A 23,627-nucleotide genomic window follows, 5' to 3' on the forward strand; every position below is an offset into this window, starting at 1 on the left:
CCATCACACATTGCTGGGTTGATTAAATCCCCCCCTCTCAAAAGAAAAAAAAAAAAAAACTTGTTCCTGGGAAGTGTGCTAAAGCAAAGATTTTACTCTTCACCACATGTTAAGGGCTTAGTTCTTGCTACTCTCTACAGTAGGGGACTAGCAGCATCATGGGCATCACTTGGGAGCTTATTAAAAATGCAGAATCCTTGGGGCACCTGGGTGGCTCAGTCAGTTAAGCGTCCAACTTCAGCTCAGGTCATGATCTCGCAGTCCGTGAGTTCAAGCCCCGCATCGGGCTCTGTGCTGACAGCTCAGAGCCTGGAGCCTGTTTCGGATTCTGTGTCTCCCTCTCTCTCTGACCCTCCCCCATTCATGCTCTGACTCTCTCTGTCTCAAAAATAAATAAATGTTAAAAAAATTTTTTTAAAAAATGCAGAATCCTAGGTCCCTGACCTACTGATTCACAATCTGCGTTTTCACCAGATCTCCGGGTTGTTTCTTGTGCACATCGAAGCTGGGAAGCACTGCTCCAAGTAACTCCCACCGTAGAAATACAGACTAATGAGGCTATTTATCAAGTTATGGTGAATTTACTTTCTTAAGTTTTTTTATGTTTATTTACTTTTGAGAGAGAGACAGAGACAGAACATGAGTGGGGTGGGCCAGAGAGAGGAGACACAGAATCCGAAGCAGGCTCCAGGTTCTGAGCTGTCAGCACAGAGTCCGATGCGGGGCTTGAACCACGAACAATTAGATCATGACCTCAGCCGAAGTCAGACGCTTTATCAACGGAGCCACCCAGATGCCTCAAGTTATGATGAATATAAAAGGCACAACTGCAGAAGGCTAAGACACTGGACCCACCCACTGCCAAGGATTCTGACTAGCACAAGTATTGTAGCTGAGGTGATCAATACCTTTAACAAAATAGCTTTTCTCTTTCATTTGCTTTTTTTAAACCTAAGGAGAAAGAAAAAATACACAAGACTCACTTACCCATTGATAGATGTTCTAGACATAAACAGGCTAAAAACAGATGACACAAAAGAGTGATATAATTGGATAAATAGCCAGCCAGATTTCTCAATACTGTTGTTTAAGAAGATCTGTGTTCCTTGATCAAGATAGCTCTGAACAAAGACAGCCTGGAGTGATTCGCATAATTTCTCTCTGTTGCACACGTACCACTAAAAAAAAGAAGAACAAGTGAAAACACACAACTTAAGTGTCATCTAAGAAGTCCAAAAACAGAAGCCAGAAGACTAAATCAAATCCAGTATTTCTAAATGGTATAATCTCATGGCACTGGGAGGATAATCATCATCTCTTACACTCAGATGACCTATAAAGTGTAAAATACTTCCACATACATAATTTCTCATCTAATTCTCATAATGTAGGGGGCGCAGGGGGAAGAGGTTTCTGAGTCATGCAGTTTAGTAGGTGACAGAGCCAGGCCACAGTCCTTGTATTCTGACTCCCCGCCCAATATTTCAGTCACTATATCCCCAGGACCCTGAGATCTAGGAAGGCTCAGTTGGCCTCTCCTTCACTGAAAATCAACATCAGAAGGCAGTAACTAGCATTATTAACCTTGTTTTTAGATAAGGAAACAGTCACATAACGCAATGGTTTAATTCAAAACCAGCAAACAAATCAATGGCAGAGTAAAGCAGCAGAAATTACCACTCCAGTGACCAGATAAAGCTGCCTTTCTTCTTGTAGGCTATATAGAGGCCTTTAGAATTATTGAGGTGCGCTTTACCAGGTCATAGAACATTCTCACAGACCGGGGGCAATATGTGCTTGAGAAGGATCAAGAAGTTACTTAAGGTCACATTGTAATCGATGAGAAGACAAGGTAATAACATGCTGAGAACGAGACTTCTGGGAACAGGCTCTAACATGAACGTACTTTTCAGAACAAAATTCAGGAGCTTCAACTGTGGATGAAATTTAACCTTCTATAATAAATGTTTTCCGTTTAGAGTTAGTGTACCAGGGAAGGGAGGGAAGTCAATCATAGGGTATGTCAGCTTTAGAGTGTGTTCCATGATCAAGTCCTGGCTCTGTCATTCGTGTGTAAGCTTGGACAAGTCACTTAACCTCTGGGCCTCTGTTCATTCATCTGTAGACTAGAGAGGTCACTGGTATCTATCTATCCTAGTAGGGTATTGAGAGGATTAAATAAGGTAACGCAGGCAAATCCTCAATGCAGTACCAGACACACAGAAGAATCCTATAATAGCAACGAGATTCCTCTAACATGGCCTGATAAATAAGAGTAAGCCCATTAATTACAATGATGAAACTGTAGGGTTGACCAGTTATTATTAATCCATTATCTGCTAAAAAAACAATCTTTCCCAATAAAGAGAGCCTTCGTCAAAAGTAATTTGCTTCCGGGGCGCCTGGGTGGCTCAGTCGGTAAGCGTCCGACTTTGGCTCAGGTCATGATCTCACAGTTCGTGAGTTTGAGTCCCGCGTCAGGCTCTGTGCTGACAGCTCAGAGCCTGGAGCCTGCTTTGGATTCTGTGTCTCCCCCTCTCTCTGCTCCTCCCCCACTCACACTCTGTCTCTCTCTCACAAATAAATAAACATTTAAAACAATTTAAAAAAAAAAAAGTAATTTGCTTCCCCCTGACAAATATGACCATTTATCAACAGGCATCCTGTAACTGCTTACGCAATTGGTGGGCCAATTTTACAGTCATCCTAAGCTTGCTAAATGTTAAAACAAATCTTGGGTAACATTCCTGACACTAGCATTGAAAGGAACCAGTTATAATCCAATACAAGCAAGCAAACAGGCACATTAAAAATTTAAAGATTAACTAATCTTTTTTTTTACAAACCCTATATCCAAACTAGACACCAAATTTCCCATCTGTTGACTGATTTGTTAATTTACTTTTTTTTTTGAGGTTTATTTATTTATCTTGAGAAAGAGAGAGCACGCGCATCTGCCCAAGCAGTGGAGGGGCAGAGAAAGAGGCAAAGAGAGAATCCCAAGCAGGCTCCTGCTCTGTCAGCACAAAGCCCAGCGCAGGGCTCCATCTCACGAACCTAACGGTGAGATCATGACCCAAGTCACAATCAAGAGTCAGATGCTCAATGACTGAGCCACCCAGGAGCCCCTGTGTTCATTTACCATTTAAACACTGTTACCAAAACTGCTTGGACTTGATAACTATTTTCACTTTTTCCACTCTACATGATAAGCTTCTTATATTTACTGCCTATACTTTCTTCCTTGGTCTGAAAATGTTCTTGCTTAATCATTAATTCTTAATATTCACTGTGCCTGAAGTTATGCCCCAGTAGAAGTCATAAACCATTTTTTATTATACTCACAACCTCCTGGTACACATTCTGAACTCTGTGATACTGAGGCTACTTTGACTTTTATTTATTTTTTATTTTCTGAAATGACTAATAAAGATGAAAGCCATCACCTTAGTAATAGGCAATCAGGTACATTCTATTAATGCAGACAAGAAGTCATTCAAGTGAAACAGAGGAGCTAAGAATTCCTTGGCATCCACTTGTAAATGGACAACTAGAACAACAATGGACTCTGACTTCTAGAACGAAGTAAGACTTGGCATCATTAACTGCAAATATTGCTTTCAAGTGCCAAGAGGAAAACTCCAGTTCTTAACAGCATTTCTCTCAATTCACTGACACATGTGGTTGAACCTTTACAGCTATACAAGTGCTTCAGAAAAGAAACTGCTTACTGAACAGAATGTGCTATGGAATGAGAAGGAGTAAAGCCTTTCTCTTTACAACGTTTTTTATTTATTTTTGGGACAGAGAGAGACAGAGCATGAACGGGGGAGGGGCAGAGAGAGAGGGAGACACAGAATCGGAAACAGGCTCCAGGCTCCGAGCCATCAGCCCAGAGCCTGACGTGGGGCTCGAACTCACGGACTGCGAGATCGTGACCTGGCTGAAGTCAGATGCTTAACCGACTGCGCCACCCAGGCGCCCCAAGCCTTTCTCTTTAAAGACAAAGGTTGGAACATTACAAAAATTTGTATAAGAGGGGGGTGGAAAGCCTGGGTGGCTCAGTCGTCCAACTTTAGCTCAGGTCATGATCTCGCAGTTCATGAATTCAAGCCCTGCATCGGGCTCTGTGCTGACAGCTCAGAGCCTGGAGCCTGCTTCACATTCTGTGTCTCCCTCTCTCTGCCCCTCCCCTGCTCACACTGTGTGTGTGTGTGTGTGTGTGTGTGTGTGTGTGTGTGTGTGTGTGAGCGTGCATCTCTCTCTTAAAAATAAATATTAAAGAAAAAATTCTTAAGATAAAGGTTGGGGGTGCCTGGGGGGCCCAGGGGGTTGAGTGTCTGACTCTAGATTTCAGTGCAAGCCTGCTTAGGGTTCTCTCCCTCTCTCTCTGCCCCTCCCCAGCTCACGGGCACACGCATTCTCTCTCTCTATCTCTCAAAATAAATTAATTAAAAATAAATAAATATAAAAGTTGAAACCCATGCTCCTCCTGACCATTTGCATGATACAAATGCCAACTCCACAGCATTATTCAGAATCATCAAAAAGTGGAAACAAACCCAAACGTCCATCAACTGATGGATAAACAAGATATGACTGATCTATACAACAGAATATGGATTATTCAACCATAAAAAGCAGTGAAGTCCTGATTCAGGTGACAACGTGGATGAACTGTGAAAACATTATGCTAAGGGAAAGAAGCCAGTCACAAGTGGCCACAAATGATATGTTCACTTACATAAAGTGTCCAGAATAGGCAGGTTCAGAGACAGAAAGTAGACCAGTTGCCAAGGGTTTGGGGGCAGGGGGCAGTGGGGAGTGTCTACCAATGGATACGCAGTTTCTTTCTGGAGTGATGAAAACGTTCTAAAACTAGAGAGTGATGGTGGTTGCACAACTGTGTAAATATATTGTACTAAAAAACATTGAACTATACACTTTAAAAGGATGAATTTTATGGTATGTGAACTATACATATCTCAATAAAGGTTATTTTTAACATATATTTACATATCTAAATGTGGATAGCACTGTAATTAAAAGTGGTTTGAAAATTTAAGTGGCCAAACAAGCCTCTCTAAAAACTGAAAATTTTAAATGCAAATCTGATCACATCACGACCCTGCTACACAGAAGTCTGAAGCTAATATCCAAAATGTTCAATATGGCTTACCAGGTCCTACACGATTTGTCCAGTCTGCGTCCACAGTCACCTCGTGACACTGCCTGCCCACCCATAACACCTGGCCATTCACTATGTCATAACACTGCACCCCTCTCTTTTTCTGGAAGGCTCCTTTCCTCTGGATATCTCACATGGTGTTTGCTCCATCCCCTACATTTCCATCACCCCAACCCACTCTCTCTTTACCTGGTCAATTCGACCTAATACTAAAATATTTCTTCAAGTATGTTTGCCTTGAATTTGCAGACTAGGCTGGGTTCCCCCCATCCGAATACCTCTCTCCTACATCTCATATGTCTCCTTGGTAACATTTATGAACATTGAACTAATAACTGTACATAATTATATGTTCAGTGTATATCTTCCCAGAGAGAAAGAGATTTCATAAAGTGAGGGACAATGACGGACTTCAGTGCCTAATATGGATACAGTGAACAATAAATGTTTGTCAAATGAACTACTGTTAAAATCACAGGCAGCCTTGGGGCATCTGGGTGGCTCAGTTAGTTGAGTTGCCGACTCTTGATTTTGGTTCAGGTCATGATTCCAGGGTCTTGGATCGATCCCCACATCAGGCTCCAGGCTGAGTGTTGAGCATGGAGCCTGTTTAGGATTCTCTCTTTCTATCCCCTCTGCCCTTCCCATGCTCGCTCTCTTTCTCTCAAAAAAAAAAAAAAAATTAATGTTTAAAAAATAAAAATAAATAAAGTCACAGGCAGCCTAACACAGAATTTGGAGTTTCTAACAAAATCCTGGAGGGAATGAATATAAGGATAACCACAGAGATAGCTGTCACTGGCTTTCTGTCAATTTCTGAAACTCCAAGGTTTTTGAAAGGTCTTACTTTTCTTTTTTATTTTATTATTATACTTTATTTATTTATTTATTTATTTATTTATTTATTTATTTATAGTAAACTCTATATCCAACGTGGGGCTCGAACTCATGATCCCGAGATCAAGAGTCATATGCTCCCCTGACTGAGCCAGCCAGGCACCCCTGAAAGGTCTTGCTTAAACTCACTTCTGCAAACAGTGGTCAAACCTACCTACTCACCACAAAATTGCAACACCACAAGCAAGCAAGGAAGGATGACACTGACTAAAACACCTACTTTGTTTCAGGCCCTTGGCCAAGTACATTCACATTTCATTTACCACCCCACAACTTCTGGACAAATGGGAAGCCTGGGGTTTCTGAGCACTTCCAGCTGATTGAGGTTCCTATTCTAGGTGCATGTTGTTTTATAAAGGTTTCTTTCAAAGAAGTTTCTTCTCGGTCTACCCAGTGTGTCTGAGATTTATTTTCAGAAAAGAAAGCAGGACCATTCTGTCCAACTAAACTGGACGGGGGTGTGTTTAGAGAAAAGATAATCTGATCTAGATAGCAACTCAATTACAGGGTTTCTCAACCTCAGCATTACTGACATTTGGGGCCAGATAATCATAATTTGTTATGAGATGTGTCTGATGTATTAGAAGATGTTTAGCAGCATCCCAAGCCTCTACCCATCAGATGCCAGGAGCGCTCCCCACTCCCCTCCCATCAGGACCACCCAAAATGCCCCAGACATTGCCAAATGCCCCCTGGGGGACAAAATCACCACTGCTTGAGAACCCCTAAATGGGCCTACCCAGAAAATTTCATTAGTGTTTCCTAATTATCCCAGCTTAACAGTGGTCTAGGGAAAAACTAAAGATGGACTTACACTCCAGAGGAGAGAAAAAAAAATCAGAAACCAAGGGAATCAAATAATGGGATTACGATCTTGGCCAAGAACTTCAAGCCTTAAATAAGCAGTCCCCTTGCCCTTAAGATGAGATGCTGATAGAAAAATCAATGCAGGAGCCCCTGCCACCCCACTGGAGTTCCTCTCTCCAGACAACCCAGCTTAAATGAAAAGCTGTAATGAGCTCACAGCACTGGGTGGCCTATCTGCAGGCTCCCATGCACTTTCAAGCAGGTGAGTTCTTTGAATGTGTGCTCCTCAAAGACTACAGAGACCAAGGTGCGCAGGCAAGAACAAAGCATCATGCTCATTAAACGTTTGCATTGGAAGGACTGTGTGCCAAGCCCACTGTGGGCTGGCCTCCTCAGCTGGAGACCAGTGCCGGGAAAAACGTCATTTTAGCATCTTCCTTCAAAGCTCACTTGAACTTTCTCCAATCCAAGACGGTAAGGAAATCTTTTAAATAACGAATTCTAATCAAACCAGTTATACCATGCAGTCATCTACTAATGCCAAGTACAAGGTAGGATGTGGTAATTAACCAGAACTTCTAAAAATTACAGTAAATACTGTAAAATACAGTAAATACAGAACTTCTAAAAATACAGTAAATTACTTGCAACAAGACTGTAGCTATACTAAAAATCAGACAAATAGCCAAATGAAGTAGACATGAGTTGTGAATGCATATGTGACAATATTCGCTAATCAAAATATAAGGTATTAGGTCAGGTCCCATGAACATCTCCTAATCTTTATATAATCTTGGTGGATCAGTCATTCCTTCAAAGCAGAAATATAATTTTCTGATGAGATTATATTTGCTTATCAAACAGAGGGATATAGTTAAAAGCTTATCAGAATTTATTTTTTAGTTCAATAGTCAAACGTGTTATATAATTATCTTTTCTTCCAAAATACAGAGGACTTGAACACAGAGGAGTTAGAAAGTTATTTTACGGGGGCACCCAGGTGGCTTAGTCAGTTAGCATCGGACTTCAGCTCAGGTCATGATCTCACAGCTCGAGTTCAAGCCCCACGTGAGGCTCTGTGCTGACAGCTGGGAGCCTGGAGCCTGCTTCAGATTCTGTCTCCGTCTGATTCTTTGCCCCTCCCCTGCTCGCACACTGTCTCTGTCTCTCTCTCAAATATAAACATTTGAAAAAAGAAAGTTATTTTAGGGGTTGGGCGCCTGGGTGACTCAGTTGGTTAAGTGTTCCACACTTCATCTTAGCTCAGGTCATGATCTCATGGTTCGGGAGTTCAACCCTGGCATCAGATTCTGCACTGATAGCACAGAGCCTCCTGCAATTCTGTCTCTCCCTCTCTCTGCCCCTTCCCCACTTGTGCTCTCTTTCTCTCTCAAAATAAACTTTAAAAAAAAAAGGTTATTTTAGGGGGCACCTGGGTGGCTCAGTCAGTTAGGCGTCCTACTCTTGATTTTGGCTCAGGTCACAATCTTACGGTCATGAGATTAAACCCTATGAGAGCCCTGTGTCGTGCTTAAGATTCTCTCTCCCTCACCCCCTTCGCTACTGGTGCTTTATCCCCTAGATACAGGCACAGAGCCCCTAAGACTCTTGGGGCATCCCCTAAGTGTTAAAGAGTATCTTTTGGGGGAGCCTGGGTGGCTCAGTCGGTTAAGCATCCGACTTCGGCTCAGGTCATGACCTCACGGTTCACGGGTTCGAGCCCCGCATTGGGCTCTGTGCTGACAGCTCAGAGCCTGGAGTTGTTTCAGATTCTGTGTCTCCCTCTCCCGCTCTCTGCCCCTCCCCCACTCGTGGTCTGTCTCCCTCTGTCTCAAAAATAAACAAACATTAAAAAAATTTTAAGGGGCGCCTGGGTGGCGCAGTCGGTTGAGCGTCCGACTTCAGCCAGGTCACGATCTCGCGGTCCGTGAGTTCGAGCCCCGCGTCGGGCTCTGGGCTGATGGCTCGGAGCCTGGAGCCTGTTTCCGATTCTGTGTCTCCCTCTCTCTCTGCCCCTCCCCCGTTCATGCTCTGTCTCTCTCTGTCCCAAAAATAAATAAAAAACGTTGAAAAAAAAAATTAAAAAAAAAAAAATTTTAAAAAAAATAAAGAGTATCTTTTGTATGCGAATATAGTGATAGGGGGAGGGGGGTTTGAACTTTCAGCCCCACCTCCAACCTCTAGACAAAGGAGAGGAGTTAAGAGATTGAGTTATCACCAAAGGTCAGTGATTTAATCAACCATGCCTAGGTAATGAAACCCTCATAAAGCCCCTAAACAACATGGCTCTAGGGACTTCCAGGTTGCTGAACACCTGGAGAGGGCATGGAAGCTCTGTGCCACCTTCTACCGGCCATACCTTGCCCTATTCATCTCTTCCATTTGGCTTTCCCTGAATCGTATCCTTTATAATAAATGAGTAAACAAGTAAAATGTCTTCCTAAATGGAGTCATTCTAGCAAATTATCTAACCTGAGGGAGGGTTGTGGGAACCCCAGAATTTGTACACAAATTGGGCAGAAACATGGGGGGGGTAGTCTATGTACCCCCAACTTGCAGCTGGCACCCGAAGGGAGGGCAGTCTTGCAGGATGGAGTCCTTAAGCCTCTGGACAGATGTTAACTCCGGGTTGTATCAGAACAGAAATGAATTGTAGGACACCCAGCCAGTGTCAAAGAAATAGTGGGTGTTGGAAAAAAGACACCCTAGGTACGATTTTTTTTCCAACATTAAACTTGACCAAAGCACTCACAAACTGGATGCAAGCCAGAACTTGGGACACTTATCCCAACGTTGTCTAACTCACACACTACAAAACTGCAACTGGTGTTTTTGCATACAGCTACATGGATTCAATGTCTCCACACAGCTCTGCTAAAGTGGGGGCAGTTTCCTACTAAGGAGACAGCCTACTTTCACAGGCCCTCATACAACACAAGGCTTCCTAGGAGTGGCATCATGAAAAGGTGGGAAAAGCCTGGGCCTTGAAACCAGACAGAGCAGAGATCAAAACCCAACTCTGCCACCTACCAAGTATCTCCTGAGCAAGTGTCATCGCTCTTAGCTCAACTGTCTATTAAAAAAGGGGGTGCACCACCTACCTCTGGGAGTTGTTATGAGGATTAGAGAGAATCATTAAAGTGTCTGGCAGACAATAGAAACACAGTAACTTGATTTCCTTCCCCTTCCTGTCCAAGGACCACAAAAGCCAGTTAGAGAACTGAAGTTCAAGAGAATGCCTAAAAACCACACGGTAGGTCTGGGCACCCAGCCATTCTCAAAAGGAATGAGTAACCAAAGACCTGAGGCATTTAGCACCACTAAAAACAACTGGAAAGGCTCCACTGACGGGGTCCATGAACACAGAATCTTTTCTACTACAGGGGGTGGCCAGACTAAGCCTGACGACCTGGACCTGGCAGCTAAGGACTCAAAAATCACATTCTAAGTTCTGCAATGAATCCTATCAGTCCAGACATTCAATCATTGACACTTCCTTACATTGAAGCACAGCGTAAGAGTCAACATTCAAACCATTCATTTTTCTTCCACAGATGACACAAACCTAAACCAACAACCTCTTTATATGAGATTTCAATGTGTACGGTGACAAGGCACCCAAGTCCATGGAGGGAAACAATTCATATGGATTAGATTAAGTTGTTTCAGTTTTGATTTAATAAATAAATAATTGGCAATTTTCATTTAAAATATGCACTCACTGTTAGAATTTTATAATCCTAAGATTTTAACAATGCTTTAGAAGGTCTAAGCAATGGTCTTTTACTGGCAATTACCAGGGTGCCCTCAAGCACCTTCTAGTGTATTCAGCAGCAGAGAGAGATCCTGATATTCTGTGAAACTGAAGCAAACACTTGTTGTTTTTTCAATGTCTCTTTATTTTGAGAGAGAGACAGCATGAGCAGGCGACGGGGCCAGCACAGAGAGAGGGAGACACAAAATCCAAAGCCGGCTCCAGGCTCTGAGCCTTCAGCACAGAGCAAGACACAGGGCTCAAACCCACAGACGGCGAGATCACCACCTGAGCCAAAGTCCAAAACTTAAATGACTGAGCCACCCAGGCACCCAGAGGCAAACATTTGGATAGGGTTTCAACACAATTGTAAGGAAGGAAAGAAACTCCTTTCAAAATCTCTTTGGTATTGGCCTCTGCAGAGGCCTCCAGATTCTGGAAGGCAGCTCAGAAGAGGATACAAATCCATCAGTGTCCATCTGGCTAGCTGGTGACTGCCCTTGAGCATTGTTAACTTGTGCCTGACTTTGATCAGCCCCTGCAAAGTAAATGGGGAGTGAGGGGACAGGACACCGAATCTGTCCATTAGCACAACCTGTGACCTATGGCTGTGATGTCCAAGTATTTTTTCATTTGGAAAAAACCCCCAGTTGTTTCAATTCCGTCTTATACCCCATCACCCCGTGCAACATAACACAGTTCAGAGCTTACAGAAGGTGAAAAAATAAGTCAGATATAACACAACCTTGCAGTTTTAAGTTATACCTTGCTAATTCCAGATATTCAAGGTTACCTGTGCTCTTAAGAATCCTTACAGTACATCACCTGCAGAAACCGTCCTGGCTGGGTTCCAGGGAGTTCCATAACAATTCTTTTGGCACTCCATCAGTTCAGAAACTACTGAATGACTGTTATTATCAAGAACCTAGTTAGTGAGGCCTAAGAGTCCTTTCAAGTTTCAACAGCTCCATAATTGATGCATTAACTTGAAGTACTAGGTACAATGAGACAAAAACACTAGATGCAAAGTTTTTGTTGTTGCTGTCTTCTTTTTAAGTTCCAAGCCTGCCAATGTTGAAAAGTGACATATCTAGTTTCTCACTGCCTGGCTCTACTTCTTCCCAATGAGGCAAACTATCCACCATGCAACCTGTGACTAAGAAATGTGCCGCTGCTGAAGGCAGCTGGAAACTTTCTCTGGAGAAGACTCTTTTTTTCTGTAAGGGGCTGCAGAGTAAATAGTTCAGCTCGTGGGTCACACAGTACCAACCACTGCTGCTGTACTGTGGAGGTCCCTATGGGCAGTAAGTAAACGAATGTGGTGGCTCTGTTCCAACAAGACCTTATTTGTGGATGCTGAAATTTGAATTTCATATAAGAAATTTTCTCATATTATAAAATATTACATGCTTTTGCAGCCATTTAAAAACGTAAAACTATTCTTACTTTATAGGCTGTAACAAACAAGTCAGTGAGCCCAATTTGGCCTGCAAGCCACATCCCAGCTCTAAGAGAAGCCCTTCCTTGCTTCTCCCTTGCTTAAAGTGAAAAGTAATCCCAGCTTTGAAGCTAGCACACCAAACCAAGTTATTAAAATGGTGCTGCTACTATAGTTTTAGAACTACTTTAGGGCAAAGGAGCCTTGCAACTCATCTCCAGGCTATCATAACTAAATAGCAATTTTTAATGATAAACATTTCCCAAGATTTCTCTTTTAACCAGAGAATCCTCCACCATAATTTCTTAATAAAATCATCATAAAGGAAACTTGTGCTAAGTACGGTTCAATTAAATCCACTGGGGCACCTGGGTGGCTCAGTCGGTTAAGCATCGACTTCAGCTCAGGTCATGATCTCACGGTTTGTGAGTTCGAGCCCCGCGTCGTGCTCTGTGCTGTAAGCTCAGAGCCTGGAGCCTGCTTCAGATTCTGTGTCTCCCTCTCTCTCTGCCCTTCCCCCGCTTACACTCTGTCTCTCTCTCAAAAATAAATAAAAAACATTAATTAAAAAAATGTTTAAAAAATCCATAACCCCACTTTCACGCAACCCCAAAAGAACCAGATGTGGCTTGCTATGGAACCCACACCCCCAAATGAACACCAGAAAACCCTGTATAAAACTATAAATGTGAAGGGGGCAAGAATGTTAGAGTCAAGTTACTTTACAAGTAAGAAAGTTCATAAGGCAAACCTAGGATCCTGGATTATAAAGAAGATAACAAATCAGCGCAGGCACTCTGCAGAGAGGAGTCTCCTCTTTCACTTTATCTCACCGTGGTCTCTATACACACATTTCTTTTGTTCATTTTAATCTTTATTCACGGGCAATATTTTCATGTGTCAATGCATCACTGGATTGATCACTCTAAGGAAAAGAGTCAATCTGCCCCTAAATATTCAGAAAGTACCAGATTAGTCTTCACTTTGGAGAAATTAGTGGCCAAATTGTTGGTCCAACTGGTTAAAACACACACATGTACACATATAACTCAGCATCTCAGAAGTGTAACAAAGTAAATGGGGTATCGGAAACCACTATTAGTAACTGATTCAGTTTTTAAAAGGCACACAATTAGAAAGTATCTCCTGTTAGGAAGTACTTATAATGAGGCTACGTCTCCAGCTATAGTCTACCTAGACTCCACGAAAATCAAATTATGTAAACAGTTTTTCAGTTTTTTAAATATAACCAATTCTTTTATAAGCATTATATAAATATATTACATATAAAATATATATAATAAAATATATCAAATGTTATAGTAGAGGTAATCACAAGTGTCATAAACACCTACAGCTAAGAGACTCCGCCATAATTCCACATCAGTGGAAATAAGCTTCCTTTTTGTCCTAACCGGAACGTTACTTCTACCAATTGTTGAAAATGACATTTCTAATTCATTGTTTTATGCCACTATCCATATTCCACGTGGATATGTGACATTTGGTAACTGTACATTATCACTGCAGTACTTTAGAATTGTTTCTCTAAGAACGATTAACGTAATTTATAGCAAAGAATGTGGTTTCACAACTGAAGATCACCTACTGACTTTATGTACTCTCCTAACAATATCATAGGCATGACTACCTAACAAATCAAAATAGCTCTGGGATCACAAAAAAATTTTATGGGAATTTAGGACTTCCTTTAAAAATAGAAAATGGGCCACAATCAGTAATTACTAAATAAAAACTATAAGCTACTTTCCTTAATGAATTGCTTTATGTCCTTAGATAATTCTTTACTTTCATTAAAACACACGAAATCAACCCGAATTTAAACTCTCTGAACGCCTGGCATAATAAGAAATGTAACATAGGAAAATGAGAAATCTATGAAAACGATAAGTCATAAGATGGGGAATAACCACTTACTGCTCTCTTGAAAGGCAAAATGCACTATAAATGCTAGCAATTATAAGCCAACACTCCGACAGAGTTTAAAAGCCTCTTTTCAATGAATGCAAGGTTAACCACAAACTATATTATGGTCAAAAATGAAATATCACTCTTAATTCCACAGTTGACCTGCACATACTTCTGTAAGTGGCACCAAACTAAGCTAATGAAAAGACTGCCTAACCGGTTACATCGCGTCGTTCACGATCCACAACTCTGAAAAGAATTCACTCCTCCCTAATTCTGTTTTAAAAACCCTTCCAGGAAAAGCTTGCATCATCTTCCTTCTTACCACATCTTTCTGGTCGACTACCAACATCGAAGTTAAAAGGAGATCTCTCTTTGGTAGGAGAGGAAGGTTCAGCAGGATGGGAGTGTGAGGACCTGTCAAACACATTTAACTGCTGAGGGAAAATGTCACCCGAATAAGCCCAGAGGGTTAAATGGCTCACAATGCACGGTTAAATTTCTTTATGGCCCTTTGTACGTTCAGAGATTCAACCAGACAAAAAGAAGGACCTGCTTTTCGCTTTGATTCCCCGGGGGTGATGAAGGCGGTCGAGGGAGATGGGTTTGGTCTGGTCGTTTACATCGCAGGCCCCGGTGCCAGATGGATGCCCGTGGCCACGCGCTCGCCCCAAAGTTCCTGCGTCGTGCCGCCCGGCGCCTGCAATCACCGCCTGGCACCCGGGAACAATGCGGGGCGCCGGGGCGCCCACACCCGGGCCCGGGAAGGAACGGGAGGCCGTTGTCCGCTCGCGCCCGGGAACAAAAGGCGCCGCGGGGCCCGGGCCGAACGCTCGAGGGTCGCGGAGCCAGCGCCCGGCGGGGACGACGTCGGGGAAACTTTCCGCGGGGCCGAGGCGGCGGGGCGAGGGGCCGGGGAGGCCCTCTCGCCGCGAAGCCCCGCACAATAGCCGGGCCGAGCGCGGGAAGGCCGGGCCGCCACGCCCCCGCCCCCGCCGGGCCCGGGCCCGACCCCGGCCGCGTACCTGGTGGTTCTCCTTCCTGCCGCCCGCGGCCGCCGCCGGCCCGCCGGGGCCGCTCGTCATGTTCACGTACAGGGAGCGGGTGAGCGGGCTCCGCAGCGTCCACATCCTCCGCGCCAGCCACACGGACGCCAGGCTCAGGCACAGCCAGCCCGCGAACAGTCTCATCGGGGGCCGCGGCCGCTCGTTCGGATCACCGCCGGCGCCGGGGCGAGGAGGAGGAGGCGCCGCCGCCTCCGGCCGCCGCCGCCGCCGCCCGGACTCGAGCCATCGCGCCCAACTTGCCCATCCAGCCCCTTCAGGGCCGAGGCGGGGGGTGGGGAGGAGCGGGCGGCGCACAGCCTTCCCACCTCCCCCTTCCTTTCCGCCCGCGGAACGCAACCGCCGCCGGCGCCAGTTTCCACCCGGAGCACTTATGAGCGGCCGAAGCGCGCTCCCGCGCGGATAGAGCCGCCGGCCGGGAGGCGGGACAAAGGGAGCGCGCATTCGCCAGGCGCGCGTCCCCGCCTCCTGTCTGGGCCGCGGCTTCATGTAATGGCGGAGATGTTTTTCGTTTTATACGGCAAGGGCGATACTTCCGAAGGCAGTTACTGAAGCCTCCCGGTCCCTCCAAGGTGGTGTCCTTAGGACTTCTGGTCTTTCCTCGCCTTAGTCGTGGCCTCTGGGCGCCTCATTCCCTTCCCCCAACCCCCCCACCCCGACCCCGGCAGGACTTAACCTGGTTGTGCAGATTGACCCGAGGGTGAGGAGAGGGAGTCTCCTGCCGTTCGTACGTCCAGACTGTCAGACCAACACCTTGCCTGAGACGGACGCTGCCAGTTCTTAACTGTCACTGGCTCAGCTGCGTGGCTTATTTACATTTAGAGCCGAAGAGCCAGACCCCCACCCCAAGGGCCTCCACCCTGCTCCGCAGCAGCTACAAAGCGGTCTGGAATCTAGGGAGAAAGGATATCACCAAGCCCTTGGTTCTTCCCAGTCCTGTTCCCCAAGCCTGGCAAGTTGCTGGCTATATGTTTCTAAGAGATATCAGTGAAAGCTCTGCCTTTGTTGGAAGCCACTGCAGCTCAGGCACCTGCAAGTATTCCGTTGATGTATTGATGACCCTGCCCAAGAACGAAGACCCCCAAATCCGAGGCCCTTGCTGCTTGTTTCCTTGAACTAACAGATGGAAGTTGGACCCAGCACTCTTAAAGCGAACTAAGCTCCGGGAGCAATATTTACCCGGATGTTTCTTTGATCACTTCTAGCACGAGGAGACCTAGCAACGTTTCAGAACCGAAGGGTTACACCGTGTTCCTGTGTCTGAAGTTCTTCCTGCTGCTACCACCAAGCTACAACTAAGGAGTAATATATTTCATGGGCTCTCTAGCTTCAACACCTTTTCCAGGTTTGTTTGGAAACTGCTTTTAATTTAACTGCACTAGAAATAATGTAAATACATTTTATTTTAGTTCAAAAGAAGTAAGCCTTACCGTCAACCCCAGTATTGCACTTCAGAGATTACCATTTATGAAGCAGTGGTATGGTGATCCACTGATGAAGAACAAAATCGTACTTTACCCACAAGCTTATTTATTAGCTTCTAAGAATCCTGGCTTGGGACTTTTTGGGAACAGGGGCATCTTGTTGCCTAATGTGAGGTAGGCTATAACAAACACAAAGGGGAAAGGGGAGGGTACTTTGTGTTCTCTCTTTTCAGTATGTTACCTGACTGCTTCCTGCTAAAACGCCAAAGAACCTGAACCTTACTAAATCTAGTTCAAACTTGTAGTGGTCCTGGCCCAAGTCATCAAAAGGGAACCATATTAGCCAGTCCAGGTAAACTCAGTTTGTTTACCATGTCACCTGTCCCTCCTGTCTCGTGCAATCAGTGTCAGATAAAGCAGCCTTCATCTTTTTAGAGGTGGAGTGGGGAGCAGGGTGAAAGCAGTAGGAATATATAAAGTGACACGTTTCATTTCTGAAAACAAAAAAGACAAAAGGTATGCCCCCCAACTATAGAGTAAACCTGAGGAGCCACAGCACAGAGACTGCAAAATGTGTCAGATGAACAAGAAGCAACTAGATGCCTACTGAACTCTGAAGGATTTGGGGGTCAGTTGACAGCCAGGAAGCCTAGCATCTCAAAGGAGCAGATTTTCATTTTATACCTGAGCAGCTGGCCTGGAAAAATAAATCACCCACACATTTAAAATAGTCTATAATAATCACAAAATAGTCAAATACATGTTATTTACACTTAGCAAACACAGGAAGAAACCAAAGCACAACATGATCAAATGATTTGCCTAAAGGTAGAGCAAATTCAATAGCAGACCTTTTCATAGAACCTGGTATCCCAGCTTGTGATCCTTCGATCCATCTAAGAAGCCTCTTCGTTGTCTCTCTCTTCTCAGAGAGCCTCCTGAATTACAAATGAGGAGGAAGGAAAACAGCAAGAGTAAATATACTAAGCAGAAGTTCAGATTGCCCTCGGGGACTGCCCCCTTCCTTCATCTACTAGAATGTCACTACTGTATATTAAAACCTCAATTAAAAACCTCAGTTATCCATAATGGAGAGGGGCAGAGGCACGAATAACACAAGAAGCTGAAAAACAGCCAATATCCCTTCTAACGTGACTTTTAAATGCAGTCAGTAATAGTCCAAAAACACAGAAATAACACCCTCTGTATTGACCTCTGCTCACTGCCCTCCTGACCAGGAGCTCAGGTACTGAACTTGGGTCATAGTGCTGTGCATAGGCCCCATATCTTGTCTGGATCACTTTCTTCTCTAGAACTCTAAGCAAGGGTACCTTTTGGTGTAATTGTTCTTATCAGCTACAAATTACAACATATCCATGTTCTCTTTTCAGTGACAAAATCTAACGTAAAGGGAACCCATGGAGAGCTTTGCGGGCGCCTGGGTAGCTCAGTTGGTTAAGCATCCGGTCCCTGATTTCAGCTCAGGTCATGATCTCATGGGTTATGAGTTGGAGCCCTGCATCAGGCTCTTTGCTGACAGTGCAGAGCCTGCTTAGGATTCTCTCTCTCTGCACCTTGCCTACTCTACCTTTCCCCTCTCTCTCTCTCAAAATAAACAAACGTAAAAAAAAAAAAAAAAAGCTTTAAAAAAAAGAAAAAGAGAGACTTGGATCTGCAGAGGCACAAAATGTGCCAGTCACTGTTGGTCATTGTCCTCTCCTTGAAGAGATTAAGTAGTGTAAAAAGCACTCAAAAATCACAAGTTTTTGTGGACTTTTTTATACTTACTATTTTGTAGAGTGTCAGAGAATGATACAAGTTTTCCCCAGATGTGCCCTGTGGTAATTAAGCAATGAGCACCTCCAAAAAATAAAATTAGTAAATGTATCCAACAATTTATTTTTATTTATTTTTTTAGAGAGAGAATGAGAGTGTGAGTAGGGGAGAGGGGGAGACAGAGAGAGAGAGGGAGGGAATCCTAAGCAGGATCCACACACAGCACAGAGCCCCACTAAGGGCTCCATTCCACAGCCCTGGGCTCACAACCTGAGCCAAAATCAAGAGTCAGATGCTCAACCGACTGAGCCACCCAGGCACCCCAACATTTTTTTTTCATTAGTAAACAGGGCATTTTTTATCTGAACTTGGTTGATATAATTTCAGTCATACACAGTGATCACTGTGATCTCTGCTTGATAAATTCTAAGTTCTGGTGAAACTGCAAACAGGTTAGAAAAAAATTGGCAACATAAAGTAGCAATATTAAACCAGGAGTCACCTATGGAGGCAAGTACAAATAACACAATGTACTCTTGGAGATCTCCCAGTGCTAACTCATCAGCATACTGGTTTGAGACAGACCAGCTGGGTTTGAAGCCTGGCTCTAAGCTTCTTGGTAATGCATTTTGAGGCAAATAACTTGATTGCTGTAGGTCTCACTTTCCTCATCTGTGAAATGGGAATAATAATAATGGTTACCTATCTCATGGGGATGTAGTAATGATTAAAGTATATATTCTAAATATAAAAGACTATATATTCTAAATATAAAGGACTATTCCAAATATAAAGGTGCCTCAAGATGCAGGGAGCTCTCCAGAAATGTTAATTTGCTCTTGTTTTCATTATAACATGGATAATTCAACCTCTTCTGATGACCCCTTTTCCTTATCCATAAACTAAGGGCCATGATTCTGAACTGCCTACTTCATAATACACCTACAAGAATCAGATGATCTTAAAGTCTCAACCAAGATTATCATAATAAGGATGTTTGGTCCTAACATAACCGTGATCTCTGCAAAGCTACTCTCCATAAAACATTCCCTTAGAGCCCTTGATGAGAGCTCCTCCTCAGTGTGTTTATTCCCAGGCTCCTTCCTGAGACTTGGGACTAAGGGAGGAAAGATGAGAAGAGGAAAGAGAACACAAATCTAAAAAACATTCAAACCTAAAATTACAAAATCAGGCAGCACATAGAAGTCATTTACTTGTGAAGGATGACTGTCTTAGTAGGAAAGCCTTTCCCTCTCTGATATATAGAACTCCACACCAACCATGGCATTTCACGTGCTTACAACCTTCTGAGCCCTGCGGCTTCCCTCTACCCCACACCATGGCAATCTCATACCTGTCTCAGTTGATGTCAGGAATAGCAGCAGAAAGACAAAGAAATAGCACTTTCATGTGGTCAATAAACATTTATCGAATACATGCCACACGCTAGGCTCTAAACTAAGTGGAATAGAAACACAGTGCCTCACCCTCATACAGCTTGCTGTCTGACTGTCTAGTAGGGAGGCAGACCTGCCCAAATAATCAAAAATCAATGTATAATTACAAACGGCTGAGTGCTAGAAAAGAATTGGATATTGTTAGAACTTAGAACAGAGGGATCTGACTTGACTGGGGTGTGGGGAATGGAGTGTTCAGGGAAAGCTGAAGTATGAGGAAGTGTGGCATCATGGGCCTCCTTTTGACATCTCCTTGCTAAGCTTGAGAGCTTCCGAGTTGCCCAAGTTCCTCTAGATTATAGATGCGCCTAGTAATTGTGAGAAAAGAAATAGGGGTGCTCTTGGAGCCTTCTGGGATGTGAAGACTCACGGTGGCCACCTATGTAATTATGTTGTACATCTACATGACTGCTTTTAGGACCCTTCAAGAAAATCTGCACATAATAGTTTAACTCACTTAGAGGAATATGTGTATTATTTAAAAATACATATTTCAACTCTGCAGTGTCCTTCTAGTAGGAGGTCTGAGTCAGAGCTCTGAAAAAAGAGAGAAGGCTGTTGTTTTTCATTCACTTTCTGGGATATTTTCAAAGGTCCAAAGATCTTTGATCTCGTTTTAAGTATATTTTCAAAACATCCCTATCCTTGGCCTCATAATTGCTGTCTCCTGCATGTATGTGGGTTTGGTCTTATGAATGGCCACTTCCTCTCCACCCAGTGTGCCATGTCACTTCATGCCACTGTGTTTTCATATACTTGTTTTGAAACTATAAAACACTCAAACTTATGGTTTATATGAAATACATGAAAAAATTGCACGGTACAATGAGAAAGCTTTAAAACAAAATCTAAATATTTCATAGTAGACAAAATATATATGTGCATACATAAACATAAGTGATCTTAAAGAGTTTGTATAACATAGCACAGAGCCACATCTCTGCTGGCATGAAAGACGATGACTATTTTATTTTTGCACAACCACATACTAGTCTGAGAATGAGGAAGAATACGTTTATGAAAGAGGATACTTGAGCAGTCAAGCAACCTGAAAATCAGACAAAACTATCTCCCTTCTCTGGTAAAAACAGTGATTGATTTTTTTTTTTTAATGGCCACAACTAATGTGAGTTTGCTTTACAACTTAACCTAGGATCTTCCTTAAACGTGTTGTGCCTACAAATCATTAAACCCAGAAGAAAGGCATTTGACTATTAAATATCCAAAACCTCAGCATTTTGAAACCCCCACAGCTGTTTTCCTTCAGTTCATAGTTTCCCCTTACCAACAAACATCCTTTGTTCCATACAGTTTCCTAAAATCGAGAGTCAATACTGCAAACAGCTATTAAGCTATTCCACAGTAGAAAGTTTATTTCAAGTTCATTAGCTTTCTGTCCTCAAGTCTTTCGAGTAAAGTTTTAGATATGGCAGGGACAGGCATTAAAGGCCATCAGCTTTTCCTTCCACTAACAGAGCTCAGATTCTACCCTCTTCCTCCAGCCTCCCACACCAGTTCTGGCGGGTGGGGTGGGAGAAGCCAGCTTTGCTCAAGGACCTCACTAAAGTGTAGTTTGTGAATACAGAACAGGCTATTCTCCCTCCAGGAAAAGTCCATTTTATAACCAAAACTATAAATGACATTGGAGCCAAATGTGCTGTTTTTTAGACAGACATAATTTTAAATAAATTGCCTTAGGTTATACATGCACTGTTTTTATTTTCATAAGGAGACATATTTATAGATAATTTTCACCACATCTACAATGCTCATCATAATGATTCAATGGAATGAGGCTTTAGGTAAAAAAGCCTTAAGTTATCCCTGTAGACTTTGATAGAACAATGGACTAATTTTTAGAGTCTCCAACGTCCTGGTTGATAAATGAATGGGAATTTCTCCATTGTCATACTATAAACAGCAACATATACATAGGAATATGTATACATGATACAGGGTAAATCATATTTGAGAACATTTAATATTTATTAGCTCTTTTCCTCATTTAGAATTTATATTTGGACACAAGTATCAGGAATACATTATATTTTTGACATATAGTTTAAAGAATTTTTTTTTTCAACGTTTTTTATTTTATTTTTGGGACAGAGAGAGACATAGCATGAACGGGGGAGGGGCAGAGAGAGAGGGAGACACAGAATCGGAAACAGGCTCCAGGCTCTGAGCCATCAGCCCAGAGCCTGACGCGGGGCTCGAACTCACGGACCGCGAGATCGTGACCTGGCTGAAGTCGGACGCTTAACCGACTGCGCCACCCAGGCGCCCCATAGTTTAAAGAATTAAAAAAAATTTTTTTTTAACGTTTATTTATTTTTGGGACAGAGAGAGACAGAGCATGAACGGGGGAGGGGCAGAGAGAGAGGGAGACACAGAATCGGAAACAGGCTCCAGGCTCTGAGCCATCAGCCCAGAGCCCCACGCGGGGCTCGAACTCACGGACCGCGAGATCGTGACCTAAGCTGAAGTCGGACACTCAACCGACTGAGCCACCCAGGTGCCCCAAGAATTTTTAATTTTAAGCAAACTCTGTGTCACATGTGGGGCTCGAACTCATGACCCAGAGATCAACAAGAGTTATATACTCTACCAACTGAGCCAGCAAGGCACCCCCAAAGATGTTTTAGGGAAAAAATTAAGTCAGATCATTTTGACATGATAGGCAGTACATACAGTTGATTTTTTTTTTTTTTTTTTTTTGAGAGAGAGAGGATGCAAGTGAGTGAGGGGCGGAGAGAGAGAATCCCACGAAGGGCAGAAAGAGAGAGAGAGAGGAAGAGAGAAGCACGGCTCACCCTGGGCTCGTGTTTTACTCAAAGCAGGGCTGTACTCACCCTAAGTGGGGCTCATGCTTACCTGATGTGGGACTCGAACTTACAAACTTTGAGATCATGGCCTGAGCTAAAGTCAAATGCTTAATGACTTAGCCACCCAGCCCCCCCACCCCCCATGCAGCTGATCATTAATATTGCCCTGAAATAAATTCTGGAAATACAGAAATAAAATTGCTGTGTATGTATAATGGATTAGAAAAAAGAAATGTAAAGTCACCTTTTTTTTTTTTTAACGTTTCTTTATTTTTGAGACATAGAGACAGAGTACGAGTGAAGGAGAGGCAGAGAGAGAAGGAGATACGGAATCCAAAGCAGGCTCCAGGTTCTGAGCTGTCCGCACAGAGCCCAACATGGGTTCCAAACCCACGAAGTATGAGATCATGACCTCAGCCGAAGTTGGACGTTCAACAGACTGAGCCACCCAGGTGCCCCATAAAGTCACCTTTTAAAAAGACAGGTCTGGGGCTGCTGGGTGGCTCAGTTGGTTAAGCGTCCAACTTCAGCTCAGGTCATGACCTCGCGATTCGTGAGTTCAAGCCCCGTGTCAGGTTCTATGCTGATAGCTCAGAGCCTGGAGCCTGCTTCGGATTCTGTCTCCCTCTTTCTCTGCCCCTCCCCCACGTGTGCTCTGTCTCTGTCTCTCAAAAATGAATAAACATTAAAAAAAATTAAAAAAAAAAAGGCAGGTCTGTTGGGGTGCCTGGGTGGCTCAGTCAGTTAAGCATCTGACTCGATCTCAGCTCAGGTCTTGATCTGAGCTTGTGAGTTCAAGCCCCATGTTGAGCCCCATGCTGGATATGGAGCATAGATAGATAGATAGATAGATAGATAGATAGATAGATAGATAGTCAGGTCCCCAAGCCAAGACTTGATTGCAGATTGACTGAAGGAAGATCATAACATATCTACAGAAAAAAACAGCTCATTGGGGGTAGAGGTGGGGAGGAGTTGTGTCAGCCTTGGGAAATGGAAAGGCAGGCTGATTTGGTAGTGGATCTCCACCATCAGCCCAGGAGACAGTATCCTTTACTTTGCTCAATG

General features: G+C 43.6%; 1 protein-coding gene and 1 long non-coding RNA gene across 4 annotated transcripts in view; one reads left to right on the top strand and one right to left on the bottom strand.

Annotated features, from left to right (window-relative positions):
- Positions 1 to 17,445, bottom strand: part of METTL9 (methyltransferase 9, His-X-His N1(pi)-histidine) — a 54,962-nt gene extending 37,517 nt beyond the window's left edge. For 2 of the 3 annotated variants that reach the window (XM_058710781.1, XM_058710779.1), the window contains exons 1-2: positions 15,039 to 15,407; positions 988 to 1,178 (exon numbers count right to left, since the gene is read on the bottom strand). In XM_058710781.1, coding sequence (XP_058566764.1) covers positions 988 to 1,178; positions 15,039 to 15,203 — 356 coding nt within the window. In that variant the 5' untranslated portion in view covers positions 15,204 to 15,407. Of the gene's footprint in view, positions 1 to 987; positions 1,179 to 15,038; positions 15,408 to 17,352 lie in introns of those variants that run through there. The other variant, XM_058710782.1, reaches the window with a different exon arrangement.
- LOC131501077 (uncharacterized) overlaps positions 15,462 to 23,627 on the top strand; it is a 30,180-nt gene continuing 22,014 nt past the window's right edge. The window contains exons 1-2 of the long non-coding RNA XR_009256626.1: positions 15,462 to 15,649; positions 16,283 to 16,422. This is a non-coding gene — a long non-coding RNA (uncharacterized LOC131501077). The remainder of the gene's footprint in view (positions 15,650 to 16,282; positions 16,423 to 23,627) is intronic.

Source organism: Neofelis nebulosa, chromosome 18 (assembly GCF_028018385.1).
Source record: "Neofelis nebulosa isolate mNeoNeb1 chromosome 18, mNeoNeb1.pri, whole genome shotgun sequence".
NCBI lineage: Eukaryota > Metazoa > Chordata > Mammalia > Carnivora > Felidae > Neofelis > Neofelis nebulosa.